The sequence below is a fragment of the Zootoca vivipara genome, chromosome 11 (assembly GCF_963506605.1).
Source record: "Zootoca vivipara chromosome 11, rZooViv1.1, whole genome shotgun sequence".
Lineage (NCBI taxonomy): Eukaryota > Metazoa > Chordata > Lepidosauria > Squamata > Lacertidae > Zootoca > Zootoca vivipara.
Genome location: NC_083286.1, coordinates 55,226,893 through 55,243,064, shown reverse-complemented (window position 1 = coordinate 55,243,064; position 16,172 = coordinate 55,226,893). Strand labels below are relative to the sequence as shown.

General features: G+C 45.7%; 1 protein-coding gene across 3 annotated transcripts in view; it reads left to right on the top strand.

Annotated features, from left to right (window-relative positions):
• KATNAL2 (katanin catalytic subunit A1 like 2) overlaps positions 1–16,144 on the top strand; it is a 31,225-nt gene extending 15,081 nt beyond the window's left edge. For all 3 annotated transcript variants that reach the window (XM_035100586.2, XM_035100585.2, XM_035100587.2), the window contains 9 exons: positions 755–832; positions 1,802–1,900; positions 3,679–3,742; positions 4,639–4,757; positions 8,008–8,099; positions 10,129–10,239; positions 11,284–11,446; positions 13,030–13,132; positions 14,922–16,144. In XM_035100586.2, coding sequence (XP_034956477.1) covers positions 755–832; positions 1,802–1,900; positions 3,679–3,742; positions 4,639–4,757; positions 8,008–8,099; positions 10,129–10,239; positions 11,284–11,446; positions 13,030–13,132; positions 14,922–15,061 — 969 coding nt within the window. In that variant the 3' untranslated portion in view covers positions 15,062–16,144. The remainder of the gene's footprint in view (positions 1–754; positions 833–1,801; positions 1,901–3,678; positions 3,743–4,638; positions 4,758–8,007; positions 8,100–10,128; positions 10,240–11,283; positions 11,447–13,029; positions 13,133–14,921) is intronic.
• The last annotated feature ends 28 nt before the right edge of the window (positions 16,145–16,172 follow it).

The window sequence follows — 16,172 nt, the reverse complement described above, 5'->3', positions numbered from 1 at the left end:
CTACACATCAGATCAATGCTTTGTGCACTAAGAAACGCAAACTGACAATAAGTATCTGGTAAATCCAACTGGGAAGAAAAGTCTTTTGGAGTGGCCTTTGGACTTGCATGTATCATCCTCTCTCCTCTCCTTGACATGCATAGATGGTGACGTCCGAACTGGAAGTTCTTTTGGCTGTTCAAACGCAATAGCACCTTAGATCCTGGATAGGATGTAGTCTCTCCTCCTATCCACATAGCCACAGCATCTCCCAATTTGGACTTTACCTTCCTCCTAGGTGGAGGAATTGTGTGGGGAGAGCGTGGGGACTTTAAAACGCTGCATATGCACAGGGATAGAGATGGGGCAGGGGAAGATAGCTTGAACAGGACTTAATATGAAAAAAAAAACCTAATCCAAAAATGGTGTTGCATACTTAAAACTTTCACATACTCAATTTAAAGTTTAGCAGCCCCTCAAAATAACCGAAACAATATTTTTTTGTATGCTATAGCATGTCCAACTACCAAGAGACTGTGATCTACTCAAGAATAAAAAGACCGGCTGTGATCTACCCATTGTCATTGCCAGGAGTTGTTGAGCTTTTTTAAGGGAAGGGATGACCAAAGTTGTTGAGCGATTTTTTGGGGTTGTTGTTGTTGTTGTACTTGTTGCACTTCATGCCGCGATCAACCTGGGACACCCCCGCAATCGACCTATTGGACGTGCCTGCTATGCTGTATATAGATTGCATGTACATGTGTCTTTTTTGTAGGAACGGTTATTGAAACCTCTGGGTGCCTTTATTGGGATGACTGGTGAAATGAGAGAACTTGCGACGGTTGTGAGCAGGGTAAGACCGAACCTTGTTTCTTTTCAGTCCTGGAGCATATGCTGAGCCTAGTTGGCCAAGGAATGAATCCTCCGCTTCTCCGCATTTCCGTACCCAACATCAGGATGGGGGAACAGGAGGAAGGTCTATGAATAACCCCATTCTGGATACAGCCCAGCAGGAGAGTCCCCTGTGGAAGCCCCAACCTTCATTCTTCTAGCACAGCTTCCACCCTCTGCCGTGGGGTCCATGCAAGAGATTTCCCTGCTGGGTTGTGCTCTCTGTGTATGCACAGGAGGCGAGACTTGACGCTCTGTGGGGAACCCTTTTCAGATTGAGGGCTTCGTTCACATCTGGGAAGCTTTCTGGGGCTGGGCTGGGGCTAGAGGTGAAAATGGGCAAAGCAACAAGTGAAAATTCTAACTTTCTACATCAAACTAGTTCAAGCATTCACTCCTCAACATGTTTCATCTGATGCACAGCAAGGAGCTGCTGGGATGGGTAGCAGGGAAGAGCCCAGACCTTTACATGTACTTAGAGACCTTCACTTAGGGTACCTTGTGCTCAGCCCATGGGCCATAAAACTCCCACACTGCAGCCCTAAACCTAGATGCTCTGCAGGAGCATCTGTTTCATTGGGATTTACTCCTAAGTGAGCCTGTTCAGAATTTTCAGTTCTCTGCTGCAATAACAATTTTGTGCTTATACCTTCTCTGTGTTTCTCAGGCTTGGATCCCCAGCTGTTGTTGGGACTACAACTCCCATCATTCCTGACTGCTGGCCCTGCTAGCGAGGGATGATGGGAGTTGTAGTCTAACAACAGGCTGGGGACCCACTGAGAAACACTGCAAAGCAACCTGTCTCTTTCTGTGTCACTGTTTTGTTTTTATGCTCTGGCATAACGGAGCTTATTTTGCTGCACCGATGTTTGCCTGACTGTACAGGGAAGCTGCAGCCCTGCCTTTAAGAAGACCAAAAAATGTCTTGCAGGATATCTACCTCCACAACCCGAATGTAAAGTGGGACGATATCATTGGCCTCGATGCAGCCAAGCGGTTGGTCAAGGAAGCTGTTGTGTACCCAATTAGGGTAAGAGAACCTGTTTTGAAAGCTTCTTTCTCTCTGGTTTGGCACTCCTGATCTTGAAAGTGTCAACTTCTCAGCAGTGTTCAAAACTCTCATTGCTCTAAGCGCATGTTGCGATGGGGAATTTCATTAGTGCGAGCAGTTTCTGATCCCTAGGCGCAGTACTGCGCCTAAAATTTTGGATTAAAACTGCAGAGTGGAAGGAAAGGAGGAGCTTTTTTCTGCCTCCCCACTTCCAACTACTCTTTTAAGACTGGAGAAGAGACCCTCTTAAAAATATGAGGGGGTGGGCAGGGGAAGAACTAAACCATGTTAAAAAAGAACATAATATTTTAGCTGCAGTTCATTCATTTTCAGCTTTGTATTCTTGTTATTAAAAAAGCACACCTAGACATTCCGTTGTTGCGCCCATAACCTAGGTTTAAGGTGCCATTTAGCTCCTAGCTTTCATATCTCGGTTTCTAGCACTGATTTTCAGAGGGGGCTAGGGCAGGCTTCCTCAACCTCGGCCCTCCAGATGTTTTGAGACTACAATTCCCATCATCCCTGCTGGCTAGGGATCATGGGAGTTGTAGGTCAAAAACAACTGGAGGGCCGAGGTTGAGGAAGCCTGGGCTAGGGAGCCAAATTGGGCCAGACATGGAATGAGGAATGAGCATCAGATGGAGCTGCCTTGGTTGAGCTGTCTCTGAAGTTGACTGGCATTTCAGCGCCTCCTACTGCCTGCCAGCCAGAGTACAGCTTCATTCCAGTGCTGCTGTGGTGCAGGAGTTTGGCTGCAGCTTTCCCTTCTTGGGCTGTAGGACCCAGATCTCCCTTTACCTTGGGTGGCTGTCCTCTACATGCAGAAGGTCCAAGCTTCAGCCCTTGACATTTCTGATTAAAAAGCATTAGGAACTGGTAATCACAGAGACCCTTTCATGAGACCCTGGGTACCCTCTGCCAGTCAAAGTAGACAGTACTAGGCTGGATGGATATATATATAAGCACTCGTGTTTTTTGGAGTACGTATTCATCTCACTGGCAGTGTCTTTTCAGTGTTTCAGACAGAAGAGACATTTCTGCGTCTGAGACTTTAGAGAGATGCTGCCTACCAGAGTAGGCTGTGATGACCTAAATGGATGAATGTCCTGATCATGCATTAGACAGCTTCGTTGTCTCCTCAAAACACAGATCTTCAGTATTTAAGTCAGAGTTGGGAGGGACCACAAGATCATCTAGTCCAACCCCCTGAAATGCAGGAATGTTTTTGCCCAATGTGGGGCTTGAACCCACGGCCCTGAGATTAAGAGTCTCATGCTCTATCGACTGAGCTACCCCAGCCCTAAGAAACCTTACATTGAGCCATCACTGGTCATAGATTAAGTCACAGAGCTGTAGAGTATTTGTTGGATGACTGTAATGAAAGATAGACTGCCCTGTCTCCATCCCCACCCACCCCACTGTTGCTTACAATACCTTTAGACATGCCCAAGGATATGCCTGCAAAACAGACCTTTCTTCTCTCTCATTTACGTGCTTTGGTGAAGCTGGAAGTCTGCGAAGCAGAATCTGCAAGAGGTTGCTATTTTGCCTCGAGTTTATTGCATGTCTTCTCTGTGTCAGTTACACATGGAGTTCAGTTGCAAACTGCCCCCATAATTCACGTGCTCTACAGATGAACTGTTGCGAAATCAACATATTGGGGTGGTGGTCGTTTGGGTGCCCAAAATGGTTGCAAAAATTGCAGTTTGACTCCCAAGAATTATTATTTAATTCTGATATTATTTTTCTCTGCTTAGTATCCACAACTGTTTACTGGCATCCTCTCTCCATGGAAAGGACTATTGCTCTACGGGCCCCCAGGTACTGTGCATAATTAATAACTACAGTTTGCGAATGAACTCCCGCATTCCCTTAAACCACAGCTTGAGAGACCTTTTTATGCATCCCCTTCCCTTAGGGTAAACACCTTTCTTACTCCTGGCTGAAGGCAGACATAACATATTTCAATATTGTTCACATCCACTGTGTGGACCTGGCCCCATAACTTCTCTTGCAGCCTTGCATATCTTGTGAGATGAATGCATAGCTGCCAAGTTTTCCCTTTTCTCGCGAGGAAGCCTATTCAGCATAAGGGAAAATCCCTTTTAAAAAGGGATAACTTGGCAGCTATGGATGAATGCAAGATCAGCTTCCATTTTTGACCCTCTGGCTGCAGAGTTGCTGTTCTCCATTTAAAAGGAGAATGTTTTAAAGAGACATGTTTCCCATATGCATGCCTTTTTAAAAGCAACCACCACCACCTGCGAATCCCTTGCAAAACCGCTCCAAAGACTGGGAGTGTTATTGACAGAATGGTTAAAAAACGGTCACTGCATCTGTTTTGGGAGGGTTTATTTTATGCAAGGAAAGCAGGTCTGTGACTTAGCTGCTACGTACAATCTCAATAGTACCCTTTCTTCCTATCTCTAGTCCCCCCATTCCTGGGAGAATATTATTTCTCCCAAACCTGAATGATAGTGTTAAGACAGAGAGACAAGGTTTTCTTCCCAGCTAACACTTGCTTGAATGCTGGTCGAGTGATTGTTACGGAAACGCCACTGCCGATAAATTGTTTCACTTTTTCCAAACTCCTTTCAAATGGTCAATTGGGGATTTTTAATGGAGGTATGCCTCTTCTGACCAAATAGCTGAGGGAGAAATGTTGAGGAGCGCCTATGTCAAGACTGAGTGCTGACTGATTTTCCTGCACCTTGTAGGCACTGGGAAGACTTTGCTAGCCAAAGCTGTTGCCACTGAATGCAACACAACCTTCTTCAACATCTCGGCATCCACCATCGTCAGCAAATGGAGGGGGGATTCAGAAAAGCTTGTGAAAGTAAGAGCGCCTTCTGTTTTTCTCATGTCCTGGCGGAAATCCGCAGTGTTTGGCAGAGAATCTTGTGAGTGAGGTGGCCTAACGCAGGAATGGATATATTCTTCCCCCTCCCCGCCTTTCTTTTCTAGAAGCCCCACCACCCAACTCTTGCTTTGTACCATTCAAATGTGAGTTTACTTTCTGGAACAGGGAAGGTGTAGCTAGCCTAACTTAAGTGATCCCGAGTCTTCAGTTTGTCTTAGGGATGCAAGAGTTTCCTTGCTAGAACAGGGCAAGGTCCACCTAGACCTGTATCTGTATATCTATATCTGTATCATCTATATCAGGACGCGGGTGGCACTGAGGTCTAAACCACTGAGCCTCTTGGGCTTGCTGATCAGAAGGTTGGTGGTTCGAATCCCCGCAGCGGAGTGAGCTCCCGTTACTCTGTCCCAGCTCCTGCCAACCCAGCAGTTTGAAAGCATGCCTGTGCAAATAGATAAATAGGTACTGCTGCAGTGGGAAGGTAAATAGCATTTCTGAGCGCTCTGGCTTCCGTCACAGTGTCCTGTTGCGCCAGAAGCGGTTTAGTCATGGTGGCCACAGGACCCGGAAAGCTGTCTATGGACAAATGCCGGCTCCCTCGGCCTGAAAGTGGAGATGAGTGCTGCACCCCATGGTCAAATTCGACTGGACTTAGCCGTCCAGGGATCCTTTACCTTTTACCTTATCTATATCTATACCTGACCAAGGTAACATATATTCGGTGCTACCAAAAAGAAATGAAGGCAGAATTCTACAGCCTTACATAAATTATAATAAAATTTCTTAGTTTTGCATAATTTTGCTAGTTATGGGGAGGGCAATGACAGGCCAAGAAGCACTTGAAATCCTACCCCACTCTGTCTTTGGAGATTTTACCAAGGGTTTGTTAGCGCACTGATCACACACTGCTAAACCTATCATTGGAGTTCTAAGGGCTAGGTGCTTTTATTATTAAATGACACCTTTCTTAAGTTATCTGGCCTTTTTCTTTCTGTACTGGTGTGTAAATGCATAATCCATCTGTAATCATCTGGCTGCAGCAGTGAATTAGGCTCTCAGTATGTGGTTCCATTAACGGCAAAGATTAAAGTTGCAACTTCAGACCCATGCTGGAGTTTGTGTCAGAATGGAGTTTGAATGCAGTCATCTTTTTAAGCAAGGAAAGCAAGAACACATGATGCTAAAAGTGACAGGATATTGGGTTTTACCTCTCCTTAAGAGTTCTGTTTGTAGAGAAAAATAAGCCATCATCCTTAGTTTAAAAAGAAAATCCAAGAAAAATCTCATTTTGTGTAATACTTGGGATTATCCACGTTGTGTTTTGATCAGGAAAACGGAAGCTATTTAGTCCAACCAACCCAACTTTATTCTAACTTGCATTTACGTTTTTAAAAACCCCTTATTTAAAAACATATATGGGGCAACAATACATAAAAGGGGGATGTTTTAATCCTTGGTGCTCTTTTAGGATTTGCCCAGAATCCCTTTCTGGAATAATTTTCTTCTATCCTATTATTCTCCATATACTTGGGTAGGATTTAGGAGAAAAGATTTAAAATGCAAAGACAGGATTATTTGTGTGTGTTTGCTCTTTCTCTCCTCTTTTATAAGCCGTCCAGATTTAAGAAGTGGTTTGGCCTACCAAACCAAGGCAGCGTTTCAGATATTTTCTCCAACTAGCCTTCTGGCACCTGCGTTTCCTTCTCTCTCTCTCTGGCAGCCAGAGCCCAGAACAAGTGCAGCTTTTTATTTTATTAACTCTGTACCCTCAGTTCTCCGAATGGATCATAAGATCATAATGACATAACATGAGTAAGTGAACATTGTCATTCTCTACAGTCTAACTACATCAAAGCCAAAAATGTACAGCATTTGGCTCTATTCCAGACCACACTTGGAAGTTCCAATTAGTTTAGCATTTTTAATATATGCAGTGAAAACAAATGAAGCCTGAGCTTCATGTGTTTGACATTAATACCTTTGTTTTGGGTAATAACTGATTTATCTAAATGGTCTGCAGTGAACGGAATAATTGTAAATGTAGGTTAAAGAGGAATGTGCAGGAAGAACATAGCAATGCAGTTCATAAGTGGTTCATCATATGATCCTTGGAGGTTTTTAAGCAGAGGTTGGACGGCCATCTGTCATGTATGATCTAGTTGAGATCCCTGCATTGCAGGCGTTGGACTAGATTACTCTTGGGGTCCCTTCCAAGTCTACAATTCTATGGTTCTATGAACATGCATAAGATATGCGTGTACCTGATGTTGCTCTTCTCCTGCCCCAAAATTTGAGTTCTACAAGCCCCATTGAAAAGAACAGGAAGAAAGAATGTAAAAAGAGCTGGATCAGTCCAAGGGCTCATCTAGCCCAACATACTGTTCTCACAATGGCCAGTCAGATGCCTAAGGGACCTGAGTGCAACTTTCTTTCTTTCTTTCTTTCTTTCTTTCTTTCTTTCTTTCTTTCTTTCTTTCTTTCTTTCTTTCTTTCTTTCTTTCGCGATCACTCGTAGCCAAGTAAAATTGTCTTCCATGAACACAGTCTTAACAGTGAGTCTGTAAGTGACTGTGGAGGCCAGTTCTGGATCTACACGTCCTTCCACAGTGGTCACATAGTTTTCCGGGCAGGAGTTGATCACGGTGAGGGTTTGCCAAGTGTGCCTTCCTCTTAGCGCGTTTCTCCCTTTCGTCCTGAGTTTGAGCGTCTTCAAAGCCCACGACACATTTGGTAAAGGCTGTTCTCCAATTGGAGTGCTCGCAGGCCAGTGTTTCCCAGTTGTCGGTATTTATACTACATTTTTAATGATTTTCCTTGAGAGAGTCTTTAAACCTCTTTTGTTGACCACCAGCATTACACTTTCCATTTTTAAGTTTGGAGTAGAGTAGTTGCTTTGGAAGACTATAGTCAGGCATCTGAACAACATGACCAGTCCAACGAAGTTCATGTTGAAGAATCATCGCTTCATCACTGATGATCTTTGCTTCTTCCAGTGCACTGGCATTAGTTCGCCTGTCTTCTCAAGTTATGTGTAAAATTTTCCAGAGACACCACTGATGAAATCTTTCGAGGAGTTGGAGATGGCGTTAATAAGTGGTCCATGTTTCACAGCGCTCTCCCCGCTTGTGATCCCAGCAACTGAAGGTGCGCAAGAACATGGCGGTGGGGAGATTTGTCCCTCCTGACTTTAGCTGTCTCTCCCTCCTCCCCTTTTCTTTTTGGACAGGTGTTATTTGAACTTGCCCGCTACCACGCCCCCTCCACAATCTTCCTGGATGAGCTGGAGTCCGTCATGAGCCAACGAGGCACAACCCCAGGGTAACAAACGTTCAAGTGGGGGATACCCCTTTGCCGACTGTTTTCCATAAGGCCGATCCTCAACGGCTCAGAAATAAACCTACCTTGCTAACTGCAAGAAAAATATGTTTTCCCTTCTGTATATCTCGTTCTTCCACTTCTGACTCTGAGCATCCCTATGTTCAAATAAAGGAACAAATGCAGTATGTTTAGAAATCCAAACTGTTTGTGCCAGTAGGTCTGTGACTCAAGCTACTTAGCCTTCCCCCTGGGTTAAGCATGCCTGGGTCTGATCTGCTACCTAGTATAGTCTTGTTCTGAGCTCCCCAGAGGAAAGCTGGAATATAAGTGTAATCAGCAAGTATGTCAGTTTATGTCAGTTTATGTCAAGGGTGGGGAACCTGAGACCCAGGGCCAGATGAAACTTCTAGGTCTCTTTACCCAGCTCTTAGGGTTCTCCCTGGGCCTTGCCCTTCTCCAGCCCTGATCTGTGGCCCTACAGATGATGGTGCAATGCAGCTTCCATCAGTGCCGGCCAGCATGGCCAATGGTCAGGAACGAGAGGAGTTGTAGTCACACAGCATCTGAAGGGCTACAGATTCCACATCCCTCTTTTCGTCCACCCACCTGCATTTACATCCCAGCCAACATCCGTCCGTACAGTCATTCTCCTCCTGAGCCAGGTTCAAGGTCTCTGAATTAATCTACAAATCCCAGGGCGACTTAGATTAAGGACCGCCCAGATCAGGGTTTCCCAAACTTGGGTCTCCAGATGTCTTTCGGACTACAACTCCCATCATCCTTAGCTAGCAGGACTAGTGGTCAGGGATGATGGGATTTGTAATCCAAAAAAGGCTGGAGACCCGAGTTTGGGAAACCCTGGCCTAGACCCTTTTATCCTAGCTTAATTACGGAGATCATCTGCAGAAGTGTTGTAGGTTATTTTCCATGTTGACAAGGCTCATTTGGGATCAAAATGGAGCCTTTCGTTGGTGTGTCATCAACCCAGTATTGTGGAATACTCTTCCAATAGTGAATCAGCAGGTGCCTTCTGTTCCAACCTTTAAACATCTGCTGGAAATCCTTCCATCCCACCAGGCTTCTTCAGGCAGTTCAGAATTCATCTTTCCATAATAGTTGCTTGACGGTCTTTGTTTTTAAATTTTTTATGTACTTTTATTATATACAAATGCTATTGTAAATGGCTTTGTTATTCTCGATGATATAGTGGTAGATAAATATTTTTATAAATAAATGATAAAGTAACTTCCACCGTCAAGCACATCCCAAGCAGAGCACAAGATCTCACCATGGAAACCTGTAAAATTGGCTGTCGCCCAGTTGCAGAATGCAGACTTTGCCTGTACCAAAGAATGACAAAATCTGCTACGAAGCTCTCCTGCATGTCCCACATTCAGCCAAAAGGGAGTAGCGAACGGTTACAGATGTGTTTTTTGTGCTGCTCCCATTTGTTTCGGCAGAGCTTGCCCAGAAGAGCTCCTCAGTAGTTTGCATCATAGTTTGATACAAGGATATATAGGATTAGTAAGACACTCTGAATCAGACCAGAAGTCCATATTTCCTGGCATTTATTGGGAATGTACAAAGCTTGCCTACTGCCACTGAACTATGGCCCGTTTCTGTTCCCTGTAATTATCCAGGCTGATCTAACTTACGACTTAATAGCCTTCTCACTAAATGCTGGCTTTGGGATCTGCTCAGTGCCTCTTGCATTAATCTGCATGCAAAGATAAAACTCCAAAGTGTGCATTTCCTTTCGTTTTAGTGCTCTTATATGAGTGGATTCATTGCAGAATTAACTTCTGGGCATTAATCGTCATGAAGTTTGGACATAATGCTTAGGTTTTATCTCATGGAACTTAACCGCACTTGGAATTGGGGGTTGGGTGAGACAGGGAGATGCAAAACCCATGAATGGGTTTCTGCTTCTGAGCTTGTCCCTGTCTCTGTAATGGCAGCGGTCCGGATGCGGGCCAGGGAATAACATTGACTCCGCCCCTCCCTTTCTCCATCCTCCACATCTTGGTAGCGGTGAACACGAAGGAAGCCGGAGGATGAAAACGGAATTACTGGTGCAGATGGATGGCCTGGCCCGGTCAGATGATCTTGTCTTTGTTTTAGCGGCTTCCAACCTGCCCTGGTAAGATATCCGGAGAGTACGCTTTGAATACATTTGCGTGAGCCTCTAAACACAGATAAAGATTTTACTTAGACCCAGAGCAGTAAAAAGCCTTGATATTTGGTTAAAGCCTTCAAAGATTAATTGGGAGCTTTTTACTTTGCTCCTGCCATTCTTGCTGTTTGTGCCGCAGGAGTGCATAATCCTCCGTAAAGGCAACATATGCCGGCGCAAGCCAGCTGCTAATATTTAAAAAGGGGCTTGATGGCCAAGTTATTTACTATGGCTAAGCTAAAGAAGGGTTTCAGCAAAGAAACGCTTAAGGTGCTTAAAGCATCCAGTGCTCAGGAAAGATATGCTCTATAAATAGGCAAGGTTGGATTTCATTGGTATTAAAAGGCGACTTTTAAAAGTTTGAGGATAAAACCCTTCAGTTTTTTTAATGTCACGTAGATCTAGTGGAACAGCTGAAAATACGTACTATCCAGATCCTTCTTAGCATATTGGGTGGAAGTCCTGTTGGTGCTGTTGCACTCATGGAAGGCTTTTGATCCAGCAGACTCTTCCTCTTCCAACAGAAAAACGTGGAGAGGGGATTTTTGCCATCTCTGTCCCTCTTCCTGCAGCAAACCTTGCATTCTTATTAATAATAATAACAACGCCGCCCGATTACTGCAGGCTCGGTGATTTAAATATGGAAGCGTGAACAGCCTCTGTTGTAAAGCACTGTATGTTGAGGTTTAAGTTCTGATGGTCTGATCTTAGTTCACTGATAGCCCATTCCCGCACGCAGGTTCCTGCTTGATTCTGCCGTCCTCATGTGAGAATCATAGAGTTGGAAATGGACTCCAAGGCTCATCTAGTCCAACCCCCTGCAATCTCTGTTCAAGCATAAAAGTGCACTTGTGAACAAGTCCTGCCCTAACTGAGCCTGCCTCAGTCTGGGACTTGCGATCCCTCTCCACCCTTTCCCGTGATTTTCTAGAGATCGCAGCCAGCACTTCAGAAAATGGCGGACGGGCCCCTGTAGCCACGGTCATTCTTCCCTTCTCTTTCCTTCTCTAGGGAACTGGATTACGCGATGTTGCGTCGGCTTGAGAAGAGGATCCTGGTGGACCTCCCGAATAAAGAGGCAAGGCAGGCGATGGTTCAGCACTGGCTTCCTTCCGTGAGCAACAGCGGCGGAGTCCAACTGAGGACAGAGCTGGACTACAGCTTACTCAGTCAGGTGAGGAGAGGCCATCACTGTTAACGGTTGCACCTCACAGGGAGTTTTCACAGAGAGCAAGGTGTGGCAATTTGCCCTGAGTCAGGACCCAGCGTGTAAGGGGTTAAGCTTGGAACAGTTAGAACCCTCAGGGGCGGGCTCAGCCAAGGGATAAAAACCCCTCCCGAGTGGCAATGGGGGAGAGTTGGAGTTGGAGTTCAGTTGCAGTTGGAGTTGGAGTTGGAGTTGAGTAAGCTAGTGAAGTCAGAGTTGGTTGGGTTGTGAGAGTCAGAGAGCTAGGTGGAGTATTGGGGGGTAGGAACATACAGACAGGATAGCAGTGTGATATAAAACTAGTTGTGTTGTATAACTTAGAAGGTATAGGCCGGTTTAGGCAACGTTTTAAGTTCATGTACAATATTAACAATCCAGTAACCGCACGCATATGTACCAATAAATAAACTAAACTTGTTGTTTTTAAATCATATCCTGGTTTGTGTCATCTGAGAAGGGAAATAGCAAGTATCCAGCTGGCAGTCTGAGGGGAGCTGCAGCCTGGGATACAACATGTCATTGGTGCAGCACCAATCGATCTTGAAAACATCCAGTGGTGCTGTACAGGTCCAGGCGGGACCGTGACACAAGGCATATGCACACAGTGCATCGTAAGTAGGCCTGGGCATGTGCCAAGCTGACTCAACAGAAAGGAGGCCCACCACCCCAAGAGTCGTGTTTTGGTGGCCAACTTTAAAGGCACCTGACGCAGTTCCATTTTGGCTCTGAGGTTGTGCCTTCTCCTGGCTGGGAGACTGGTCTTGGAAACCTCCATGTCTGCTACTTTTGGGTTGTTTGGAACGAGATTCACAAGCAAAGGATGATAATGATAATAATATTTATACCCTGCCCTTCTGGCTGGGTTTCCCCAGCCACGCTGGGTGGCTCCCAACAGAGTATTAAAAACACGATAAAACATCAAACATGAAAAACTTCCCTAAACATGGCTGCCTTCAGATGTCTTCTAAAAGTCAGCTAGTTGTTTGTTTCCTTGACATCTGGTGGGAGGGTGTTCCACAGAGCGGGTGCCACTACCGAGAAGGCCCTCTGGCTGGTTCCCTGTAACCTCACTTCTCACAGGGAGGAAACCTCCAGAAGGCACTCGGAGCTGGACCTCAATGTCTGGGCTGAATGATGAGGGTGGAGACACTCCTTCAGGTATACTGGGCCGAGGCCATTTAGGGCTTCAAAGGTCAGCACCAGCACTTTGAATTGTGCTCGAAAACATACTGGGATGAAACTGAAGTACCCACCTGGCATCAATGAGCGAGGCAACATCCATTTGAGAGGCTAGAGAGCTGGGCAAGCAAGAGCAGCGTGTACTGAGGAATGGTTGGTCCTTCACTTCAGCAGGGCAGGAATTGGGGGGAAATAATTGGGGGGGAAGAGAGAGAGCCATATTCTAAATGGACAAGCTTGTGGAGGGGCGTTCCTTTGGACCTCAATCATTTTCTGAAACATTCCATGTTCTTCAAAATGCTACATTTACACCCATTTGCATTGGGAAGTTCCTGGAGACTGAACTGTGTCTTTCCTAATTTACTTACTAGGAGATGGAAGGATACTCTGGTTCTGACATCAAGCTGGTCTGCAAAGAAGCTGCTATGCGCCCTGTGAGAAAAATCTTCAGCGCCCTTGAAAATCACCAGCCAGGTACATCTGTGTTTTTGTGTTTTTATATTGTAAACCAGCTCAGCCGTGCCTCCTAGAAGCTGTTGACATGCGACAGCGGCCACACCCTGGGAACGGCTTTGACAGGCCGGTTAAACTAGGTGAGGGTAGCGGATGGGTCCCAAACCCCCAGCGAGATAGGGACTTCCCCTGCATGTGAATACAGGTTCTGGTGGATTGAGCGGACGAGACCAAGAGTGGGTCCAGTGGTCAAGAAGGCGGTTTCTGCATGTGCTGCAGAGGGAAGTGAGGGGCAGGTGGGGCTCGTCCACATGGGAAGGTAGTCCATCTAGGAGAATGAAAACTGTGGTTCTAAACCTCCACTGCCTTGGGGGACATCTTTGGGAAGAGGAGTGAACCCAGCACAAATCCGGAGTGGAGTCCCTAAGAATGGAAGTATGCCCCCTTCCAGCATCTCCTTGCAGTCAAGCTGGTGCCAAACGTCTTGCTCTGCTTTCCTTTGGACCACATTCGCAAGGCTGAGAGGGGGGAGGGTCTTGTCGCTGCCCAGGCTTGCATCCCAGGGAGGTCACTTCGGTGCTGCTAATACAGCAGTTTGATTGGGGTGTAGCTCCATTGTCTCTCGAGACAGATGGATACCAACAATATTGTAAACTGTCCTGTGATCCTCAAATGAAGGGCAGTATGGAAATTTAATAAAAACAAGTAAATAAGTTTTTTGAGCGTTCAAGCTGTACAGCCACTCACCTGCTATTGCAGTGTGCTGTGTTAAGGAGCCAGGCGCTAGCTATCTTCCAGTGACGAACTGCAGTTGAGGCATTCTATTTCCTGTTACGAAGCCCCCCCCCCCCCAAAAAAATCCAACTTTTGATATGATGGCCTGGCACCTCAGAGGGAAGTTTCAGTGCTGGCCTGGAGAAACCTCATGAGAGTCTCCATTACAGATAGCCAGGCTCTCATGTTCCAAGCAAGCTGAGTTGAAAGGGAAACTGGTGAATTCACTGTCTTTTACTGGAAATGCTCTGCCCATATCCTACCACTTGTAAATTTAAAAGTGAACGAGGGAGCATAAAACCCTTTCTAGGAGTATTCAGCCAAGACGTGGTCATCTGTTATGTTTCAACAGCCCGAGGCTGTTTTGCCAGTAGAGCCAAAAATAAATGGCAATATCTCTTCTCCACCTCACCTGGGCAGCGGAATAAATTTTTCCAGAAGCCTTTTTGCAGACATTTTGTTTATTCAAGCTGCCACCATTTCAAAACTTTCAACACCCATTCAGTGTCGAGGAGATAGGATTGATGGTCTCAGTTACACCCAACTAACTCATCAGAAGTGCTGCTTCTCGCCTGGATAGCTAGGAATCTTTTAGATACCTCCTCTCTGCCCATCAACTTTCCTGGGGACTTCCCCACTTCCTTCTCCTGTGTTCCCTTTTGCTGCTAAAGAGGTGCTGTTACTCCCCCCCCCCCCAGAAGTGCCTCCAGCAAACCCCACTCTCACAGAATAAGTGTGAAGAAGTGTGCATGCACACGAAAGCTCATACCTATGACAAACTTAGTTGGTCTCTAAGGTGCTACTGGAAGGATTTTTTAAAAATTTTGTTTAGAATAAGGACAAGGGATTGCATTCCCCCTCAAGCCCATCATCTGACCAACTCTCCCCACCCCGCAGCTTCTTCCCTCAAGGGGAGACTTGAGTAGTAGCCACACCCATTCTTCTTTTGTCAACGTATATGCTATCGACAGGGCAGCTGGGACAGTAACATGAACAAATAGTGTGTGTGTGTTGGCCCATGCTCTTCTTTCTGCAGACAGCGGGAGCTTACCTGTAATTGAACTGGACACAGTCACCACAGAAGACTTCCTCGATGTGATCACTCACACGAAGCCCTCTGCTAAGAACTTGAGCCAAAAATACACCGAGTGGCAAAAAGAATTTGAGTCTGTCTGAACTCTACCTTACCCCCCCCCCACAAGTCAAGATTTCAACCATCCAGGTCCCAACAAATTTCTGGCAGCCAGAGACTGAATACTTAACATTAAAGTGGATTTTATTTTTCCTTAATCTAAGAGAAACAGAACAATCCATTCTCAAAGGTGCACGCTAATTATTATTATTTTTTAAGGACTGAGAGAGGGGCTTGCCGCTTGTTTGTTGCCGAGCCTCTTTCCCCTCCTGCCTTTACTAATAGGCAATGGGAAACATTTTTGCACTTTATGCCTGAAATCCAATTAATTGTAATATCCTCTTACACCCACCGCCAGGCATACAGACATCCCTGCTGACACCACAAGTATTTTGCTGCTGGTGCTTCAGAGGAACAAAGACAATATTTGCAATACCAGAAGAGATGGTGGTTAGTGGGAGTTCTCAGGGATCCTTGTATTAAAACCAGCAGGTGTTGAGCAGGACTTGCAAGGATGAAGAATAAACTATTGGTCCTCTTTAAGGGATGCATTCTGGGATTCCGGTTCACCCCTTGCCTGAGTTTATTCAGAATCTAAGGTAGACTTTTCAAAGATGACTGGGATCACGTGTGTCTCGGGGCCAAACATGACGCAGCCTTAGAGCTGGAGAACCTCCCAATAGTTTTTGAACATTGCAGCTGTGGTAGAAGCAGCAGCAGCGGGGAGGGGTGCTTAACCCTGTCCTCCAGGCTGCTTTCTTTAATAAGTTGACAGGATGACCCATTACCCCTGCAAAAGGTGCTTCTTCCTCGGCAAGGGAAGAAGATAGCAGTGCCGTGGATTTGGCTTCAGTGGGAGACTCAAAGGTTTTCTCTACTCATGTTTCTCTCCTTTGCATCATATGATCTTCTAAAGCTAGATATAGGGCCTTCAGGTCAAATTGCCCCAGGCTGTGGAATCACTAAACTGATGCGACTGTAACTGTTTTTAATTTGGGACTTTAAATTGTTGTAACCTGCCCTGGGGACCTGCTCATGAAGGGTGGGTAACAACAGCAGCAGCACCAAATTTATTGATGATAACTAGGGCTGGGCGATATCTGGTTTTCAAAATCGTGATAGATAAACCAGCTAAACAATATACCAGTACAGTAC